This window comes from Raphanus sativus, chromosome 2 (genome assembly GCF_000801105.2).
Source record: "Raphanus sativus cultivar WK10039 chromosome 2, ASM80110v3, whole genome shotgun sequence".
In the NCBI taxonomy this organism is placed as follows: Eukaryota; Viridiplantae; Streptophyta; class Magnoliopsida; order Brassicales; family Brassicaceae; genus Raphanus; species Raphanus sativus.
Window position 1 is genome coordinate 21,580,493 of NC_079512.1, and position 17,133 is coordinate 21,597,625.

At 32.9% G+C, this 17,133-nt stretch overlaps 3 protein-coding genes and 1 long non-coding RNA gene across 7 annotated transcripts; 2 read left to right on the plus strand and 2 right to left on the minus strand.

The window, feature by feature from the left end:
• Nucleotides 1-2,670: 2,670 nt before the first annotated feature.
• LOC108840622 (dehydrodolichyl diphosphate synthase 4-like) lies at nt 2,671-4,189 on the plus strand. Its single transcript, XM_018613457.2, has 4 exons — nt 2,671-2,804; nt 2,893-3,142; nt 3,231-3,298; nt 3,575-4,189. The coding sequence occupies exons 1-4, from the start codon at nt 2,764-2,766 to the stop codon at nt 4,017-4,019; spliced, it is 804 nt and encodes a 267-aa protein (XP_018468959.2). The 5' UTR covers nt 2,671-2,763; the 3' UTR covers nt 4,020-4,189.
• A 236-nt stretch (nt 4,190-4,425) lies between these two features.
• On the minus strand, nt 4,426-5,884 carry LOC108840617 (dehydrodolichyl diphosphate synthase 2). The gene is made up of 3 exons (XM_018613451.2): nt 5,336-5,884; nt 5,189-5,256; nt 4,426-4,974 (listed from the first exon to the last, which is right to left on the minus strand). Exons 1-3 carry the CDS (start codon nt 5,738-5,740, stop codon nt 4,527-4,529), a joined length of 921 nt encoding a protein of 306 aa, XP_018468953.1. The 5' UTR covers nt 5,741-5,884; the 3' UTR covers nt 4,426-4,526.
• Nucleotides 5,885-6,562: 678 nt separating this feature from the next.
• Nucleotides 6,563-9,869, plus strand: LOC108840612 (protein DAMAGED DNA-BINDING 2). The gene is made up of 11 exons (XM_018613445.2): nt 6,563-6,958; nt 7,180-7,270; nt 7,378-7,505; nt 7,594-7,716; nt 7,821-7,909; nt 7,989-8,109; nt 8,190-8,281; nt 8,596-8,725; nt 8,815-9,063; nt 9,145-9,341; nt 9,401-9,869. Exons 1-11 carry the CDS (start codon nt 6,743-6,745, stop codon nt 9,624-9,626), a joined length of 1,662 nt encoding a protein of 553 aa, XP_018468947.2. The 5' UTR covers nt 6,563-6,742; the 3' UTR covers nt 9,627-9,869.
• A 4,534-nt stretch (nt 9,870-14,403) lies between these two features.
• Nucleotides 14,404-16,553, minus strand: LOC108840627 (uncharacterized). 4 transcript variants are annotated; one of them, XR_008942929.1, is made up of 6 exons: nt 16,380-16,553; nt 15,607-15,667; nt 15,293-15,491; nt 15,087-15,199; nt 14,894-14,941; nt 14,404-14,803 (listed from the first exon to the last, which is right to left on the minus strand). It is a non-coding gene; the product is annotated as an uncharacterized LOC108840627 (long non-coding RNA). The 4 variants fall into 4 exon arrangements; XR_008942928.1 differs by having other exon boundaries at nt 14,404-15,003; nt 16,380-16,552; XR_008942926.1 differs by having other exon boundaries at nt 14,404-14,941; nt 16,380-16,551.
• Nucleotides 16,554-17,133: the final 580 nt, after the last annotated feature.

The following is a 17,133-nucleotide window of genomic DNA, read 5'->3' on the forward strand; positions in this document are numbered from 1 at the left end:
TTCAAACTTAAGTTATAATCTATCAACTTCTGTATGTAGAGATTATCTAATGCTTAGACCTAGGAATACAACTCTCTTATGCAATTCCTAAGGGTGTGTCGATTGATGTCTCGTATTGATTGTCAATCAATGTATCTTATGGATGTCGCTCGATACTACTTCTAGCAAGCTTAGGGTTATCAATCCTAAGCTTAGCAGTAAGAACAACTATATGAAGAACTAATTAATCACCTTAACTACATGTTAAATTTATCAAACCATAATTCAACCTTTGAAAAACCCTAGATCTAACAAGAGAACTACTCAAACATATTCATAAGAAACATTATGATGGTCTAAATAATACTGCAATAGAATAACTAATAAAAGAAAAAAAAATTAAGTAAAGAAACAAAGGGAGTTCAAGATCTTCTCTCTCTCAAGGTGTTCAGATCTCTCTCTCTCTCCAATCCTAAGCTCTCTCTCTAGAATAGTGTGAAACATATCCCTCAACAATGGCTTGAAACAATAAAATAGGGGTTTAGACCATCCAAGGGCATTCTGGTAATTTGTTGTAACTTATGGGTTTAAGTCGGTTATAAAATAGATTGGCCCGTCTTCTGGGATCACCATCGATCGACACCAAAGGTGCACCGTCAATCGACGTTCCTTCATCTCCTTGGCAACTTTATCTCTTTGGCAGCTTCATCTCGCAACATAGACGTACCACTCTTCAGTAAAACATGCATAACTTTAGACCTAACCATTGGATTGACCTCAAAACTGGTGGAAATGGAAAGATAACTCAAAGTTCTATTTTTCTCCAAAAGATCAGCTCAATGGCACCATGGAAAGGTCTCCACCTATGGCTAAAATTCGGACGCATCTGTGAAGTTCTGCACCTCAAAAATCTCCAAAATCACCAAAGTTCTCCACAGTGTACCTGAATCTGAAAACACTCTACAACATACTCAAAAATCATATAATAGACTGTATAAAGGTTATATACCATGGTCTAAAAGTGTTAAAATCCATGGTATATCACCAATCCAAAAAGAGTCATAATATACGTTAATCGTAAATAACCCATCAAATTAAATAAATTGTAAATGTAGCATTGACAAACTTTGTGTTGCAATACATTTTAAAAATCAATGGTCTTACACCAACAATCATTATGTATCTATAGCTTTGTATACGAATATATGCAGAAGAATATTTAGAACTTTAAGAATTTTGATCATTAACTATCTTCAAATAATTTAAAACCATATGGAACACAAGTTTCCTGCTCAAATCATAGAAATAAACATTAGTTTAAATCAAATAATAATTTAAACACTATATTAAACGAAAATTCCAAGATTCTTCAGTGTCGTGAAGAATTATCTGCATTACATTAAATATATGAATGATCAGATAATTTAAAATACAAAAAATTAGTTAAAAACGGATCATGATTAATTATAAAAAAATAAAAAATGCATATGTAGAGAACAATTCAAAAATGTACTCAGTTAGCATGAGACCTCTCTTGATTATATAGGAAATAGTTTAAAGGTGAAACTTCTTTGAGAAGAATTAATTAATAATTTAAACACTATATTTAACGAAAATTCCAACTTTATTATATGAATATTCGTGTCTAGAATCTTGATTTGTTGTGTTCTCTATTTTAAAAGATTTAGTTGGATGATTTTTGGAAATTATATCAAAACAGAATTTGAAATTATATGTGCATATCAATCAACAAAATACCTGAACGACATAATATATCGTGTTTCATATTTCTCACATGAATATACACTAAATAATAAAACCTAACCATATGGAAGACGGAGCCCTAAAAATCTATACCCTAACTCTAAACAGCATAAAATGTATATTGTCTACAAACCTAAATCCTAACACATTTAACATATACATATAAGTTTCAAAATAGAATCACATATAATGTGCTTTTGGGTAACCAACCATATAGTATGTAAATGTACAATAAGGTTTTGAGAATATGATTCAAGAGAATTCAATAGTTAGGGGCCAAACCAAGATTAGATGATATTAACTGAGAGATTTTTGATTAGCAGAGAATTGATTAAAGAGAAACCGAGATTAACCAAAATGGTGTAATTCAGTTTAAGGAAGGTAATCCTGCAAAATTAAAACAATTTGGAGGGGGTTAATGAGAAAAACCACGTCATGATTGTGAAATAGCTGACTCACCATTGTAAAATAGTGGGTCAATCAAATTATAACGTTTTCACTTAATCGTGTTCTCAAATAATAGTATGATTAATACATACAAGATTTGTATATAAATATTTTTAATTTTTAATGAAAATTTATTTTCATAAGTCTAACTGCTTGGCATCTCAAAATAAAATTGATGTTCATACATTTTAGATCAAAAAGTTAAACATATAACAATAAAAATACCTTTTATAAAAAAAGTTAAATAGTTCTATAAAGATTAAGTATGTCACAGGTCAGAATTCTTCCCAAAAATAAAATTTCAAACACCTCCAAACCATTGAAATAGATCAAACATATAAATTTGAGTGTATGTACAAAACCTAAAAATATCTAAATAATTTCGTGCTCCTAAAAAGTACGGGTCAAAACCTAGTTATAACTTAATCTCTAGTTGATATTTGCGTATTATATAGTCTAGAAACATTAGTAGTTGCTAGCACTTAATCTTCACACTAAAACCAGAAAGAACAGAAAACAAAACACACTTGCTCTGTTGCTCTCTGTCTCTCCTCTCTTTTCTTATCTCCGACCATGGACTCAGCTAAAAAAACTATGAAAGATGAAAAGGATATGTAAAATATTGATTTCCGATTAAATTTGCCGACATTTCCCACTAATATTTTCATTTAACCCATCGTTATTCTTTTTGTTGTTTTGTAGTGACGAGGGAGCTTATGTGGTCGGTGAGGAGGAGACACCAACAGGGCTTCTGAGAGAACTAATGCCGAGACATGTGTCATTGTTAATGGATGGAAGCTATAGATGGGCCCAACAGGCCGGATTGCTGATGTCACAAGGCCATGACGCCGGAGCCAAACGGCTTACAGAGTGTGCTGTACTCTGCTTCAAACTAGGGATAGAAACAGTGTCAGCTTTTGCTTTCTCCACTGAGAATTGGGGAAGAGACAAGGTGAGACGATTTCATACACACAGATTGTTTTGATTTGTCCTGTAAAAGTACTTCAACTTCATTCTCTCTTAACAACTTAACCGCTCAGATCGAAGTTGAAAGCTTGATGTCTTTGTTCCAACGATACCTCAAGTCAAACATCCAATTTTTCCAAAGGTATGTATATAGTTAGTGAGCATAGTCAATGTATAATTATGAAAACGACTTAAATCTCGGTGTAATAATAAAGGAAAAAGAAAATAAGTATATGTCTGAATTGAAAATTATATATTCAAACAATCAATAAGTAAACTATAAAACGAATATTTGCATCATCAGTAGAGTTTTTCTTTATTAATTTTCTTGCTTTCTTGGAGTTTAGTTTCCGGAAGTTCTCCAAAGTAAAGCTTTTCATCAGTTCATTTTTCTTACCAAGAATCTTGATTGTTGCAGCGAGGAAATACGACTTTCTGTTATTGGGAATCTTGTAAAAGTCCCGGAATCTCTCCTCGGAGCAATAAAAGAGACAGAGGAAGCTACAAAGAGCTACAAGAAGAAGCATCTCATCTTGGTCATAGATTACAGCGGGAGATTTGACATCTTGCGCGCTTGCAAGAGCATTGTGAAGAAATCACAACAAGGTTTGATCCGAGAGGAAGACGTGGACGAGACGTTGTTCGAGCAGGAGCTTCTGACAAAGTGTACCGAGTTCCCAAGTCCAGATTTCTTGATTAGGACAAGTGGGGAACAGAGGATAAGTAACTTCTTCTTGTGGCAGCTCGCTTATACCGAGTTCTTCTTCTCACCGGTTCTTTGGCCTGATTTTGACAAGGATAGGCTTATAGAGGCCTTGATTTCGTATCAACGCAGGGAAAGACGATTTGGCTTACGGATTTGATCACATGTGATCCTATGTTTACTTGAAATAAGGTTGCCATGTGATCCAGTATGCCCCTCTGTTCACTTTTTCTTTGTGCACTGTTTTTTTTTTCTTTTTATTTGTTGAAATGTGTACTCTGTTTTATGTTATGATGCTTGGAATGAAAGACAATATTATTTTGAGTTGCTTTTGATTCTTTTCTGATTTTGGTATATATCATGTATGCATCAGTTGTTATTGAAATGTTATCTTGTAGCCCAAGAAACCAGTGACGTTGATTCGCAAAGCCTATTGAAGCTGGAAAGGATGAACTCTAGGTTAGATATAGAATGAAATTAATTTCAATACGTGATATGTTTCTTGTTCGTATTCACGTATCAGTTGTTAGTGACATCGATCTCTTGTAACACAAGAAACTGGCATATCTCAAAAAAGCCTAGTTCTTGAGGTATATAAGATGTCCATTTATATTATACATCATATACAGTTTTTTATTACACCAAGTTGTTCATTTCAAAAATAAACTCAAGATTTCCGACCACCAAAGCGTCGTTGCCTCTGCTGAAACGACATCAAGGCTTCGATAAAACCGCTCCTCCCAAAATCAGGCCAGAGTTCTTGAGCAAAGAAGAGCTCAGTATAAGCCAATTGCCACAACAAGAAGTTACTCACTCTCAGCTCACCACTCGTTCTTATCAGTAAATCCGGGTAAGGAAACTCAGTACAGTTAGTCTCCAGCTCTTGCTCGATGAGTCTCTCGTCTATCTCCTCAACTTTGATCTCGCCATCTTTCACCCTCTGCGCAATGCCTCTACACGCTTGTAGAACATCGTATTTCCCGCTGTAACCAACGGCTACGATTAGCTGGAGCCTCGTGTTGTTCTTTGTAACTTCTTCCACTTCGTTAATCACTTTTAGAAGAGACTTCGGAAGCTTCGATGAATCTCCAATGATTGATATCCGAACATTGTTCCTAAAGTTACAAAGATTAGCTTTCAGGCTTAAATACACAATAAAAAATTCTTTCTTCTAATGTACCATATCGGCTGATTTGGTCAGCCTCGGAGAACTTATTTAGTGCTACGTAGTGGACTCTGGCTACGAGACTGTCTAACCCGAGTTTGGAAAGATTTCCGACTAATACCACAACAAAAAAATCTTGATGGATTCAGGTTAAAGATACTTACTTGGCTAAGGTCTCAAGCTCTGATTTGAGCGTTCTCTCGAACAAACTCAACAAGAAATCAATCTCGATCTGCAGAGATATTAGGGTTTTTCAAAACCTTATAAAAAACCTAAGGGCAGATTCAAAATTCAAAAACTAGGGCTCTTACCTTTGGTCTAATCCAGTTATCGGTAGAGAAGGCGAAAACAGTGAGGACTTGAATACCCCATTTGCCGCAAAGCTCAACGATCTCTCTCAAAGCTTCAACGCCTGCTCTGTGACCGTCCCAAGGTTGGAGACCTTTGTTCTTCGCCCATCTCCCGTTCCCGTCCATTATAACCGCCACGTGCTTCGGCATCAGCTCCCGCTGGAGTCCCTCCGGCAGAGTTTCTTCCTCGGCAGCTGTAAACGGCGCCATCTCCGATTTGGCAGATCTGACTCCTAGGAGTCCTGTTCCTCTACGATGCGAGAAATAGAGCAAGCTGTCTCTACCTAGCCTCCATCTCCGCTCTAGAGCTCCGGCGTGAAATCGCCGGAAGTTAAAGGATGTGGGAGGAACGCGGAGGGATAACATCTTGTTTAATATAATAGGTTAGTCAAGGATTACTGTGGTTGTCTAAGGAGAAGGCATTGTATGTGTAGAAAAATCGGGGGGGGTAGATGGTTCTGGTGAGGGAACGAAAACGACGTTGTGTTTTGTCTGTGTTGAAAGGCGATGATGATTCTGTGTTTCGAAATTGAGCGCCACAAACAATATTTATCTACTTAAAAGAGATTGGACGCTGCTCCATATTTTTATTTTTCCTTTTCTTCTTTTTTTCTTATGTGGTTGGTTTATATGAATTCCTATTCGTCCCCACCTCTCCTAATTTCCCTATCTATTACTTTTAAATTTTTAAAAATGCATAAAAACTCTTTTGCGTTATAAAAAGAAAGACTTACCAAAAGTCAAAGAAAAAGAAAAAATTAGTAATAATCATGCAAGGCTTGCCAGAAAACTTGATGAGAAAAAACTGATTCAAATTTATTCTGGAATATAATGAAACTGAAGATTTAAAGTATGAGTTATATAATATAAATTTTAAAATGCTAAATTTTATCACTTAAAATTGTCATTTTCCTCAAATATATGTAGTGCAAATTTTGCAATCAAGTTTGATTTATGAGATGAATGGAAGTTAGGCCTAGAGCCCATTAATTATCAGAATAAAAGGGCCCATCGTTAATAAACTCGCGTGAGACTCGTGAGTTTTTTTGGCTTCCGGCCTGTAATTAGCCACGTATTAACTATTAACTTCTCCCGCCACCTTAGTGCAATTCCAACAGTACCCTTAGCCGATAAGAATATGATTACCGAAAAGAAAGGTATAACCATAAATAAAAGGGGGGGGGGGGGGAGGTGACGAAGTGTTTTTTTCAGCGTAAAATAAATTTTCAACTGTTCGCCGACTCGACCGGTTTTAATTAGCGCCGGCTACGTCTTTCATCGAACCCAAAAAGAGACAAAACAGTTTGATTCCCATCCTCTTCCTTTTGACCAGTTGCTGAGATTTATCCTTTTTCTTTAAAACCGAGAATGGGTTTAACGAGGAACAGAAGAAAAACGGAACCAGAAATCGTCATTGCCAGGGATTCAGAGTCAAGTTCGTCCGAAGAGGAAGAGGAAGAGGAAGAAGATGATTACCCTTTGTCGGAGTCTGAGAAAGAAGATGAAGCGGTTAAAATCGAATTAGAGAAGAGTAAAGCAAAAGGGAAAGCACCCATTACCGTTAAGCTCAAGAAAGTTTGCAAAGTAACGCTCTTCCTATAAACCCTAACATTTTTATCAGCCATTTCATTTTTCTTTTAGTTTGTTGAGTTCTTATGATTGCATCTCTAGATTTAGTTATGCTTTTAGGGAAGTAAAGTTGATGACTATGGACTTTGATTATTCACTAGTATGCAGAGACAGAGAAGACTTTGGTGTTTTGGTCTTGTTTGTTTACTTTTTGTTGTTCTTGTTTTGATTTGTAGGTCTGTAAACAGCCTGGTCATGAAGCTGGATTTAAAGGAGCAACTTATATAGATTGTCCTATGAAACCTTGCTTCTTATGCAAAATGCCTGGTATAACAAAACAAAATCCAAAATTTCTTTATCTATTACTTGCTCAAGTTCTTTTGGAAGTGACGAATTTTATTAATGTTTTTTTTTACTCTTTACTAAACCTTCAGGCCACACCACAATGTCGTGTCCCCATAGAGTGGTTACTGATCACGGGATACTCCCAACTTCTCATAGGAATACAAAGAACCCTATTGACTTTGTGTTTATGCGTCAGCTCCAACCGAGGATTCCACCGGTAATGACTCCTTGTTATGATCCCTGATGAGTATTTAATGGCTGGACTAATTGAAATTCTATTTTTTTTTTCTTTTATTTTGGTACAGATTAAACCACCGTATGTGATACCAGATCAAGTGCATTGTGCAGTTATTCGATACCACAGCAGACGTGTTACGTGTCTGGAGTTCCATCCAACAAGGAACAACATTCTTCTCTCTGGAGATAAGGTTTTTATAGATTGAACAACATACATATGTTTATGAGCTTCCTGCATCTGTTTTCTAAGTGTTTTTGTTCGTTTCTGTTGGTCGTTTGGTTCACACTCTGAAAGAAAGGGCAAATTGGAGTGTGGGATTTTGCTAAAGTGTATGAGAAGAGTGTGTACGGAAACATACACACTGTACAAGTGAATAATATGCGGTAAAGTCCCATATCTATGTCCCTTAAATTTCTTGTGATTGTACTTCTGTATTCAGGTGTCTATCTTCCCTTATTTCAGATTTAGTCCCACAAATGATGACATGGTTTATTCTGCATCCTCTGATGGAAAAGTTGGTTATACTGATCTGGAAACTGGAACTTCATCAACTCTGCTGAATCTAAACCCCAATGGATGGCAGGTCAAACATCATCGCCTCTCTTCTTTAACATTATACTCTCTTGCATCATTCTGCTGATATGAAGCATTATCGGTTTACAGGGCCCAACTACTTGGAACATGCTGTACGGTTTGGATATAAACTCGGATAAAGGTTTGGTGCTAGCTGCTGATAATTTCGGATTGCTTCACATGTAAGTGGTTTCATCCTCCTTGTTAACTACTCCCTCCTTTCCAGGAAGATTCTAGTTTTGGAGTTTTCACACACTTTAAGAATAAAGTTACAATACTGAAAATAAGCTTACTTTAAATACATAATTTACAAATAAAAGATTATTATATGATAGTAATTGTTTTTATTAATATGAGCTAAATAGTAAAGAGGATATAGAGTTACATTGTAAACACAAAACTGTTATCTTTGTGAAACTGATAAAAATTTCAAAACTACTAGTAGTATTTGTTTGTAGTGCTAGCTGCTTAGTTTCTTCTATTTTTTTCCAAAAAGGATCGACCATCGGTCAAATAACGTAACGGGCGAGCCCATTTTGATACACAAGAAAGGTAGCAAAGTTGTTGGCCTTGACTGCAACCCGGTTCACCCTGAGCTTCTTCTTAGCTGTGGAAACGATCATTTTGTAAGTCTTTTATCTTTTTAAGTATCTATCTGAGGTTCTGTCTGAACTTGTTTGTTAATAGATTTGTTTTTGTTATGTTTTTTTTTCAGGCTAGAATCTGGGATATGCGTAAACTACAACCTGGAGAATCTCTTAATGATCTTGCGCACAAGCGAGTAGTCAACTCTGCTTATTTCTCTCCATCATCAGGCACAAAGATACTCACAACCTCTCAGGACAACCGTATTCGAGTATGGGACTCCATCTTTGGGAACTTGGATTCGCCAAGCCGAGAGATTGTTCATAGCCATGATTTCAATAGGCATTTGACACCGTTCAAAGCTGAATGGGATCCTAAGGTTTTGATACTTTTACTTCTCTCTCTCTCTCTCTAGGTTTCCTTTTTTTATATAGCATTTGTCATTTTTCTTCATCTGCAGGATACCTCGGAGTCACTAATTGTGGTTGGTCGTTACATTAGTGAAAACTACAACGGAGCAGCTCTTCACCCGATAGACTTCATTGATTCAAGCAATGGACAGTTGGTTGCAGAGGTCATGGATCCGAACATAACGACTATTACTCCAGTCAACAAGTTGCATCCGCGCGATGATGTTTTAGCCTCAGGAAGCTCAAGGTTAGTGAAAACTGTCTTGATGAGTGGTGTGGAGTTGGTTTTGAAATTTGGTTTTGCAGGTCGCTGTTCATTTGGCGGCCACAGGAGAAAACAGAGATGGTGGAGGAAGAGAAGAAGGAGAAGAAGATTGTTATATGTTATGGTGACGGCAATAAGAAAGGAAAAAAGCAAAAGCGTGGCAGCGATGATGAAGATGATGACGACGATATGTTTAGTAGCTCTAAGGGCAAAAACATAAAGTCTCAAGCCAAAACAACCAAATCTACTCGCAGGAAAAAGGCTTAAGATGAAGAAACAAGGTGTTCTATATGTATTAACTCACTTTAACTTCTTTTTTTTTGTAGGTTTTTTTTGGTACTTGCTCTGTTTTACTAGTATGCTGTTATGCCTTTGGCCGGCGATTTTGCTTTGATTCTATTAAGGGCATGATCGGTTTTAGTGTGAACTTCTGTTTGGTGTTAGCTAAAGTAAGAATAGCAGTTAGAAAGAAAACAGATTGGTCTCGAATTTTCTCTCCTGTTTTTCCTCTGCTCTGTTTTCTTTTTCTTGTTGGAGTGATGAGTGTAAACAGAGGATGAAAAGTCTTACTATGTCATCTTGACAGCCAAAACTAACCTGTATTGTTTATGTAAGCAAAACTAAAAGACCAAGTTTGTATGAAACATGTATACATATAAAAACTGACTCCTGCCAGTCATCTTGTTGTTTGAAGTATGGTCTTCCACCACTTCCGTCCTAATTTTATCTGTGGATAATTAACATTTCAACAAACTCCTGCTATTTATGGTTTTTGGTTTAGTTATTTAACTCGGAAGGACTAGTGGTAAACCCATTAATGGTGTTCGTTTGGTTGATGCAGCCATCTGCGGCTGCGTCAAATTTTTTTTCAAATCTTGTCTTGTTTTTTTTTTTTTTTTGCTAAAAAATCTTGTCTTGTTCGTTTTGTTGATGTTGTTACTGCGTTTAGATGCAACGTTCTCGCGTCGATCATCGAAGAATCAGCATCTGCAGTCTCAACATACTGCATTATCTACGTCTAGCATCTACAAAACAAACTATAATCTGCAATAATATTTTTGCTCAGCTACATATCTTTACAAACATGGGGGAGATATTTCGTTATCCATATTACCTACAAATGTAGTGATAAACATGAAAATTACCAAGAAACTATTTTAACTTTCTCATATTATAAACATCACATAAACAATTTTTCACATAAACATCAAAATATATGTATATTATTATTATCCCAAATCAAAATGACTATATTTATCTCATATGACAGAAAAATAATCATAGCATCATATGTAATAGATTTTAAGAAGACAAAACTCATTGTTTAGCAACGATCCAATGATGTTGGAGTCCTTTTGCTTTATTATTTTTCTCTAAGTAAATTCCATCAGTTCTAGCAATCCATGAACGTTTTTCACCACCTCGCGTTTGACTGGCTCCTCTGTATGCACGCCATATAGTTTGAGAACTTTTCACTTTATCCCCAAATCGTAAGGTGCAACGCCATACAATTCTCATTCCCATTCCTAACTCTTTAACTGAGATATTATATTTCTCATTGAATTTTAGCTCGTGCAGACCCTCAACTTGGTTTCTGTTGGATGAGCAATTAACTTTGAGAATAATACCTTGATTGAGTTGATTTTGAACTTCTAAAGTGTTCATATTACACCAAAAACATCCTTCATTCAAACCAGAACACATAGCAATAATTAGCATAAATATGAGGTAATTCATCTTCTTTTATCTAAAATATTTGTTAAAGAAAGATTATTTTATTGACATTAGAGTGGAGTATATTTATAGTTGTTTTGGTAAAAAAATGTTTTACTATTTTTAAAATATTTTAAAAGTAATGGGCAAAATTAAACATATATATGAACCAAGAAAATATGTGGTCAGAAAATCAGTTGAGCTCGAGAAATAAGGTGAATCAAATAAGATTAGACCAAATAAATTAAATCAATTTTGGTTTCAAAGCAAATATTTTCAATCTTTAATAGTTGAAAATAAAATTTTGATTTCACACTGTCTACCACAACAATATTTACATCATTTTGAATTATTTTCTTAATATGTGAAAATCTATTATTTATATTTAAAATTTTCTAAGCTATTAGTATCAATAAATAAAATTAAAAATTTCAGAAAAATTTCAGAAAAATTTCATACAATAGTTTTTTAACTTTGAATTTATTAGATATTAAAACATTATATATCGTCTTTAAAATATAGTTTAAACACTTATATTAAAAATTACATATAATTATTTTTAATTTAAAGTTGAAAACATCATTTAAAATAGTAGAGAATGGGTAGAATTAATTATACTCAATCGTAACTATATATACATTTTTAGATAAAATTTCCAAACCTCTTAGATATAGACCTCTTTGTAAGTCTACCAATTTTCTTTTCAAAGGTATAAATGTAGACTTCTATTGAAGTAAACGTGGAAAAAATAAAAGTTTCGTCAATTTCAAAACTAACATGTGTTTTGACAAATAGATTGTACAGTAAGTCTACATATAAGCATAGACATTCAAGACAGTCTACTATCGCAACATAAATCTGAATAGCGAGGAAAATCATGTAAAAATTATATTAATCCGGTATAAGCTCGTTTCTAACATTTTTTAAATATGAGCAGAAAAGAAGCCGTTGTAACTATTCTTAGTGAAAAATCATGAAAACATGAAACTTGTGTTAATGAAAATGAAAGTTACGAGAGTTTTTAGATGAAAAGTGAGAGAAATGAAGATTTGTTGGTGTAAGAAGGAAATTAGAATGCTTGAGCTTTAAGCTCCAAAATGGTTATTCATGGTGGAAGAAAAATGTTTGGGTGTTTTGATTTTTTATATGTTTCTAAATTAAAAAGAAATTAAATTATAATGAACTTTTATAAATATTGGGAAAATCTAAAGATTGCATGAAAAGATTATGGCTAAATATTGTTGATAAAACTAATTCCAAACAACTTAGTTTTGCATTGACCTCAATTTTTGAGTCATTTTTGCAACTCTCTTAAAATAAAACAAAGGAAATATGAATTAAATCTTTTTTCAAAAAAATTGTGTTTTTGTTTGATTTTCTGTTTTTGATTGGGAAAATTGTCATTTATATCACGAACTTTCAAATTTGGTTGAAAAAACCATGAATTTTCCTTTGAACCATTTAAAACACCAATTTAGTTTGAATAATCACTTTAAACCTCAAATTAATTTGACTAAAACCAAATTAAAGATGACATTTACTCGGATAACAGATTAATCAGACGGGGTTAATTGCCGTCTCTAATCTCCGTTAAATACATACGACATCATTTTGAAATTTTTCTAAAAATTGTACCTGAAAGGAATCAAACCCGCAACCAAAGAGACACACGTTGTAAACCTGAACCACTAAACCACTTGTAATTTTTCAACTCGAATAAATAATAATGGATATCTATATTATTAAAAGAGAAGTATTAAATAGAAATACCCCTTAATTCTTACTACTTATTTACACTAATGCATCTGAGATATATATTGAACATATATTTAAGTATACTTGTCTTTTCCTAATTTAAATAATAGATTTAAGCATCTAATATCTTTTCTTAATTTAAATAATAGATTTCTTTAATCAAATGTTAACCAAAACAAATTTCCCGAAAGATTTCTAAACAGATTTTGTAGTAATAGATTTTTTTCAATATTTATTAGTAATAAAAAATAACGACATGAAATTATTAATTTTTAACAATTTAATTTTAATATAAATTCCAAATATTTGGAATTCGAAAGCATTATGACCCATCCCTATACTATTTTAATTAGAATAATTGAATTTATATCAGAATATTTTATTAAAATTTTAATTTTAATTTTAATTTCTTATAACTGCAAAATTTTAGTTTTGATCTAAACTTGTGATCAAATATTACCAGTACTAGTTTTTTCCGCGCTACGCAAGGGTTATATATTAATTATTCTCTTTCATTTTACACCAAAAATTCATAGAAAGTTTAAGATAATATAACAAAATATGATAATATAAGTTTTTGTAATTTAAAAAAAAACTGATAACCTTATTTGTTATTAGGTTTCATACTATGTAAATTTTTCGAGTGATTCATTATCAACCATGTGTTTATTATAGTTGAAACGACATTAATAGTATCTTAATAGTGTTGAATTTTTGGATCCAAAACAATTAGATATCTCTTTAAATTGAAACAACCTACATTTTGTTTTCGACTAAAACATTTAATAATCTTAAACATGGTATATAAACTGTTTTAAAATTAACTGTTTTATTTATTTTTCAAATAATTTCATATCACATGAAAAAATGAGTAAAAATAAAATGTTAGTTTTATTATATATTATTAGTTATCCTGTAGCTAGCATATTACTATTTATGTTAACAATTTGAGATAAATTATTTGCATATGTTTTGAATATTTATTTAATTTCAAAAAATATTTTGATTTATAGGTTTTTGTGTGGCAAAACAAATTAACGGTTCTATTTAGCTTCTTGATTATATTGGTATTACATAAATAATCATACGCCATACAGTATGGCGCATACTATAAGTATTTGAAAGTGATTGTTTTAAATTTTTTGCTTAAGTTTAATCATAAATTTTTTGAAAAGATACTTTTTATCATTTATGTTTTGTCTTCAACTTTTTTTTATTTCGACATAAAGGGAACCATTCATTCATAATAATTTTGTTTCGCAGTGGACGCATAAACAAAATCAGCAAATTTTATCCAAAACAAAAACAAAATCAACAACAGAACAATATACAATAATTGTATTATTTAAATGAGTTTGAAACAGCTAAGGGGATTATTGTCGATTGTATCCTCGAGTTTGAATTTATTGGTTTTTTCGAAATTGTCTGGCTTACGCACAGAAGTATTTTAAGTTTTCTGAATCAGGTGAGTCGAGTCCTATTTTCAAAGAAGCGATATGGAGTTCTCTTTTAGCTACAACCGTTTTCATTCTGGTTCAGAAACTCAATCCCCTTCTGGGGCATAATTGATCTAGTATAAAAAAACAATACTAAAAGTGTTTTCTCCTTGCGGTCTTTAGTATTATTACAATTTTTGTAATATAATACTTTCAAACAGTTGTTCAAAAAAAAAAACTTGCAAACAAAGCCACTATTATGTAATCGGCAAACGTTTAGGTTATTTGTTTGTATATGGACACAACATAATATTTTGTCTTTTCACAAAATAGTTTCATAATGCTCTCTCGTACATCTCAATAAAACGCAAAGAAGATGCGTATCCTTCCTCACATAAAGCTCATGGGAATTGTAGGAGCAACCTTAATACAAAAGGATAAAATCCACTATACTTCCAGGTACGCTCATGATTATTCCGATCAAAAGTAACTACTACTTCTTCCTTTTTTTTAAAGAGTCGATGGTAGCTTAAGGTTGAACTAGAGTAGAACAGTGAGAGCCTAAATAGTAAAATAGTGGTTGCAAAACAGTAAGAAATGAACTGTGTTGGTTTATAGGTAAATACTTACTGAGTTGAAACACCTGAGAACTTTCACTTGATTATGCTCCTCCTGCTGCTACAGTCACATGCCGCAAAATGAAGCATAATGTAAAATTTCAGTCTATTAAAAGTTGGTTTCTGCATATTGGTGACTGGAACTATTAAGATGTGAAGATTCTCAAATCTGTTGGAACATATATATAGAGAGAAACGAAGCTAACCTTGTTCAAAGCTCAGTTTTCCAATATAAGGTCCTTGTCGTGTTCCATGAACATCTATGGAAATCTGTATGGCTCGGTTACACATTCTGTGTTTTTCATACATGCCTTTATCCCTGAAAGAAAAAATATACATACATTTTGACAAATTGTTGATTTCATCAATCACACCATACATGTTTTCTTCCTGATAGAATTATAATACTTACAATATATGTTTATAATCCATTTCCCCTCCAAGACCACCATCATGAATTAAGGGGTTCTTTTGCAGACTCCATTTTCATTGGTTCGTGCAATAATTTGTGCTATTGGCTGGTACAGCTACTGGGAGCTATTCTCCGGCTTCTTGTTAGCTCCAAATCAAGGTTGACTTCGGTAAAGTTATTGAAGTATACATTTAGAGCCCTGAAAATGTAATACATTTTTTTTATACTCAGTCAGTCGAGTATCTGAAGCATATGTATGAACATTTACTACTATTCAGAATTCTTATAATTCTTTTGTGAACATGTAAACCCACCACTAAAATTAATCCGCAGGGCAGGTTCACCTCTATGGTAATGAGTCAGTTCTCCTGATGCCTGTTAAAATAACATTCCAACTAAATAAGTGGTAAAAATCACCTAAGCATCTACATCTAGGACAATACTGTGAGAACAAAGAGTAACTCTGTGTCTTCTGGAGACTGAGAAAGGCGCATGTGAATTTACTTATTAGAGGTCCATCACATGACATCGTCACAATTGTGAATTATCTCCAAGTGAGGGTTTGTTCATCTCTGAGAATTTCTCTCTAACTTTATGGTATGAGTGCCTTATATCCACAGACGGTTGCTTTTTGTTATGAATCTTTTCTATCACACACTTAATTCAACTCATTAATAAGGATTTTCTTGTCATGCAGTATTGTAACTCTGCTTGGGATCGAACATGAATTAAGTTTTGATCTCACTATTTAACTACATGGTGACATATAAAAAAACCCCGGTTTAACACATACAAAACTAATCTGAGATAGAAATCAAAGCCAGCTGAAAACAAAACTTATGATAAGCATATTTAAAATAAATAGCAGAGAGGTCACCTGTAGTTACTTTTTCCGGGTATTGGTCTAAATTTAATCATGGACACAGACACAACAAAGTACCCAAAAAACCATGTACATCTTTATTAGGAAACTTGTACGGAAACTTAAACTCCAAAGTGAGAAAGACAGAACCAATCTCATAGAATATTAAACTGGCTGAAACAGAATTAAGAAAACTAAGATATTCTCGAAAGAAAGAAGCAGTACCTGAAGATCTTTTGAAGCTATATTAGATTTCAGAAGTTTTTGGGAGATATTTTGGTTTGTCGATTAGATTGTGAAAGAGAAGGTTTCGGAGCTTTTTAAAAGAGGATCATCAATAGGAGATGAGAGGCCATTAAAATCATCGCTGATGAGTTAGCGGTTTTGTTTTGTTGTCGTGAAGTGATCGAGAATTGATTATTTGGTTGTTAATATTTTAATTGGTATGATTATTCATATTTTGATAATAATGGGTCGTGTAAGTTCTTTTGAAATAAATAAAAAATGTTCTAATTATCTCAATTAAGAATAATCATGTTAATTAGATTCCATCAATTTGGTCATATTCAGTTTGGATCGAGCAATAAAAATAAGTTTATTTTTCAGTCTCACATTAATGAATTGTTTATTCAGTTTTAAATTAGTCATTAATACAAATATTTTTAGAAATATGATGTCATATAATCTATTTTTTTTAAATAACTCTACTAACTTAATAAAAAATGTCTTCATAATAAATATTATTTTATTAATGACTAATTTATCTGTTTATTATGATTTCAATATGTTATTTTATAAGAAAGATAAAGAAAATAAAATAAATTCTTTATATAAAAATTTATTAAAAATTTAGAGATATTTCCTTTTAATTATTTATGTGAGTTTTGTAAAGAACAAAAATAAAAAGGAATAAAAATATTTTAATTTTTATTAATCAAGTGTAATTATATTACTGTTTTAAGAAATTAAATAAAGCGTG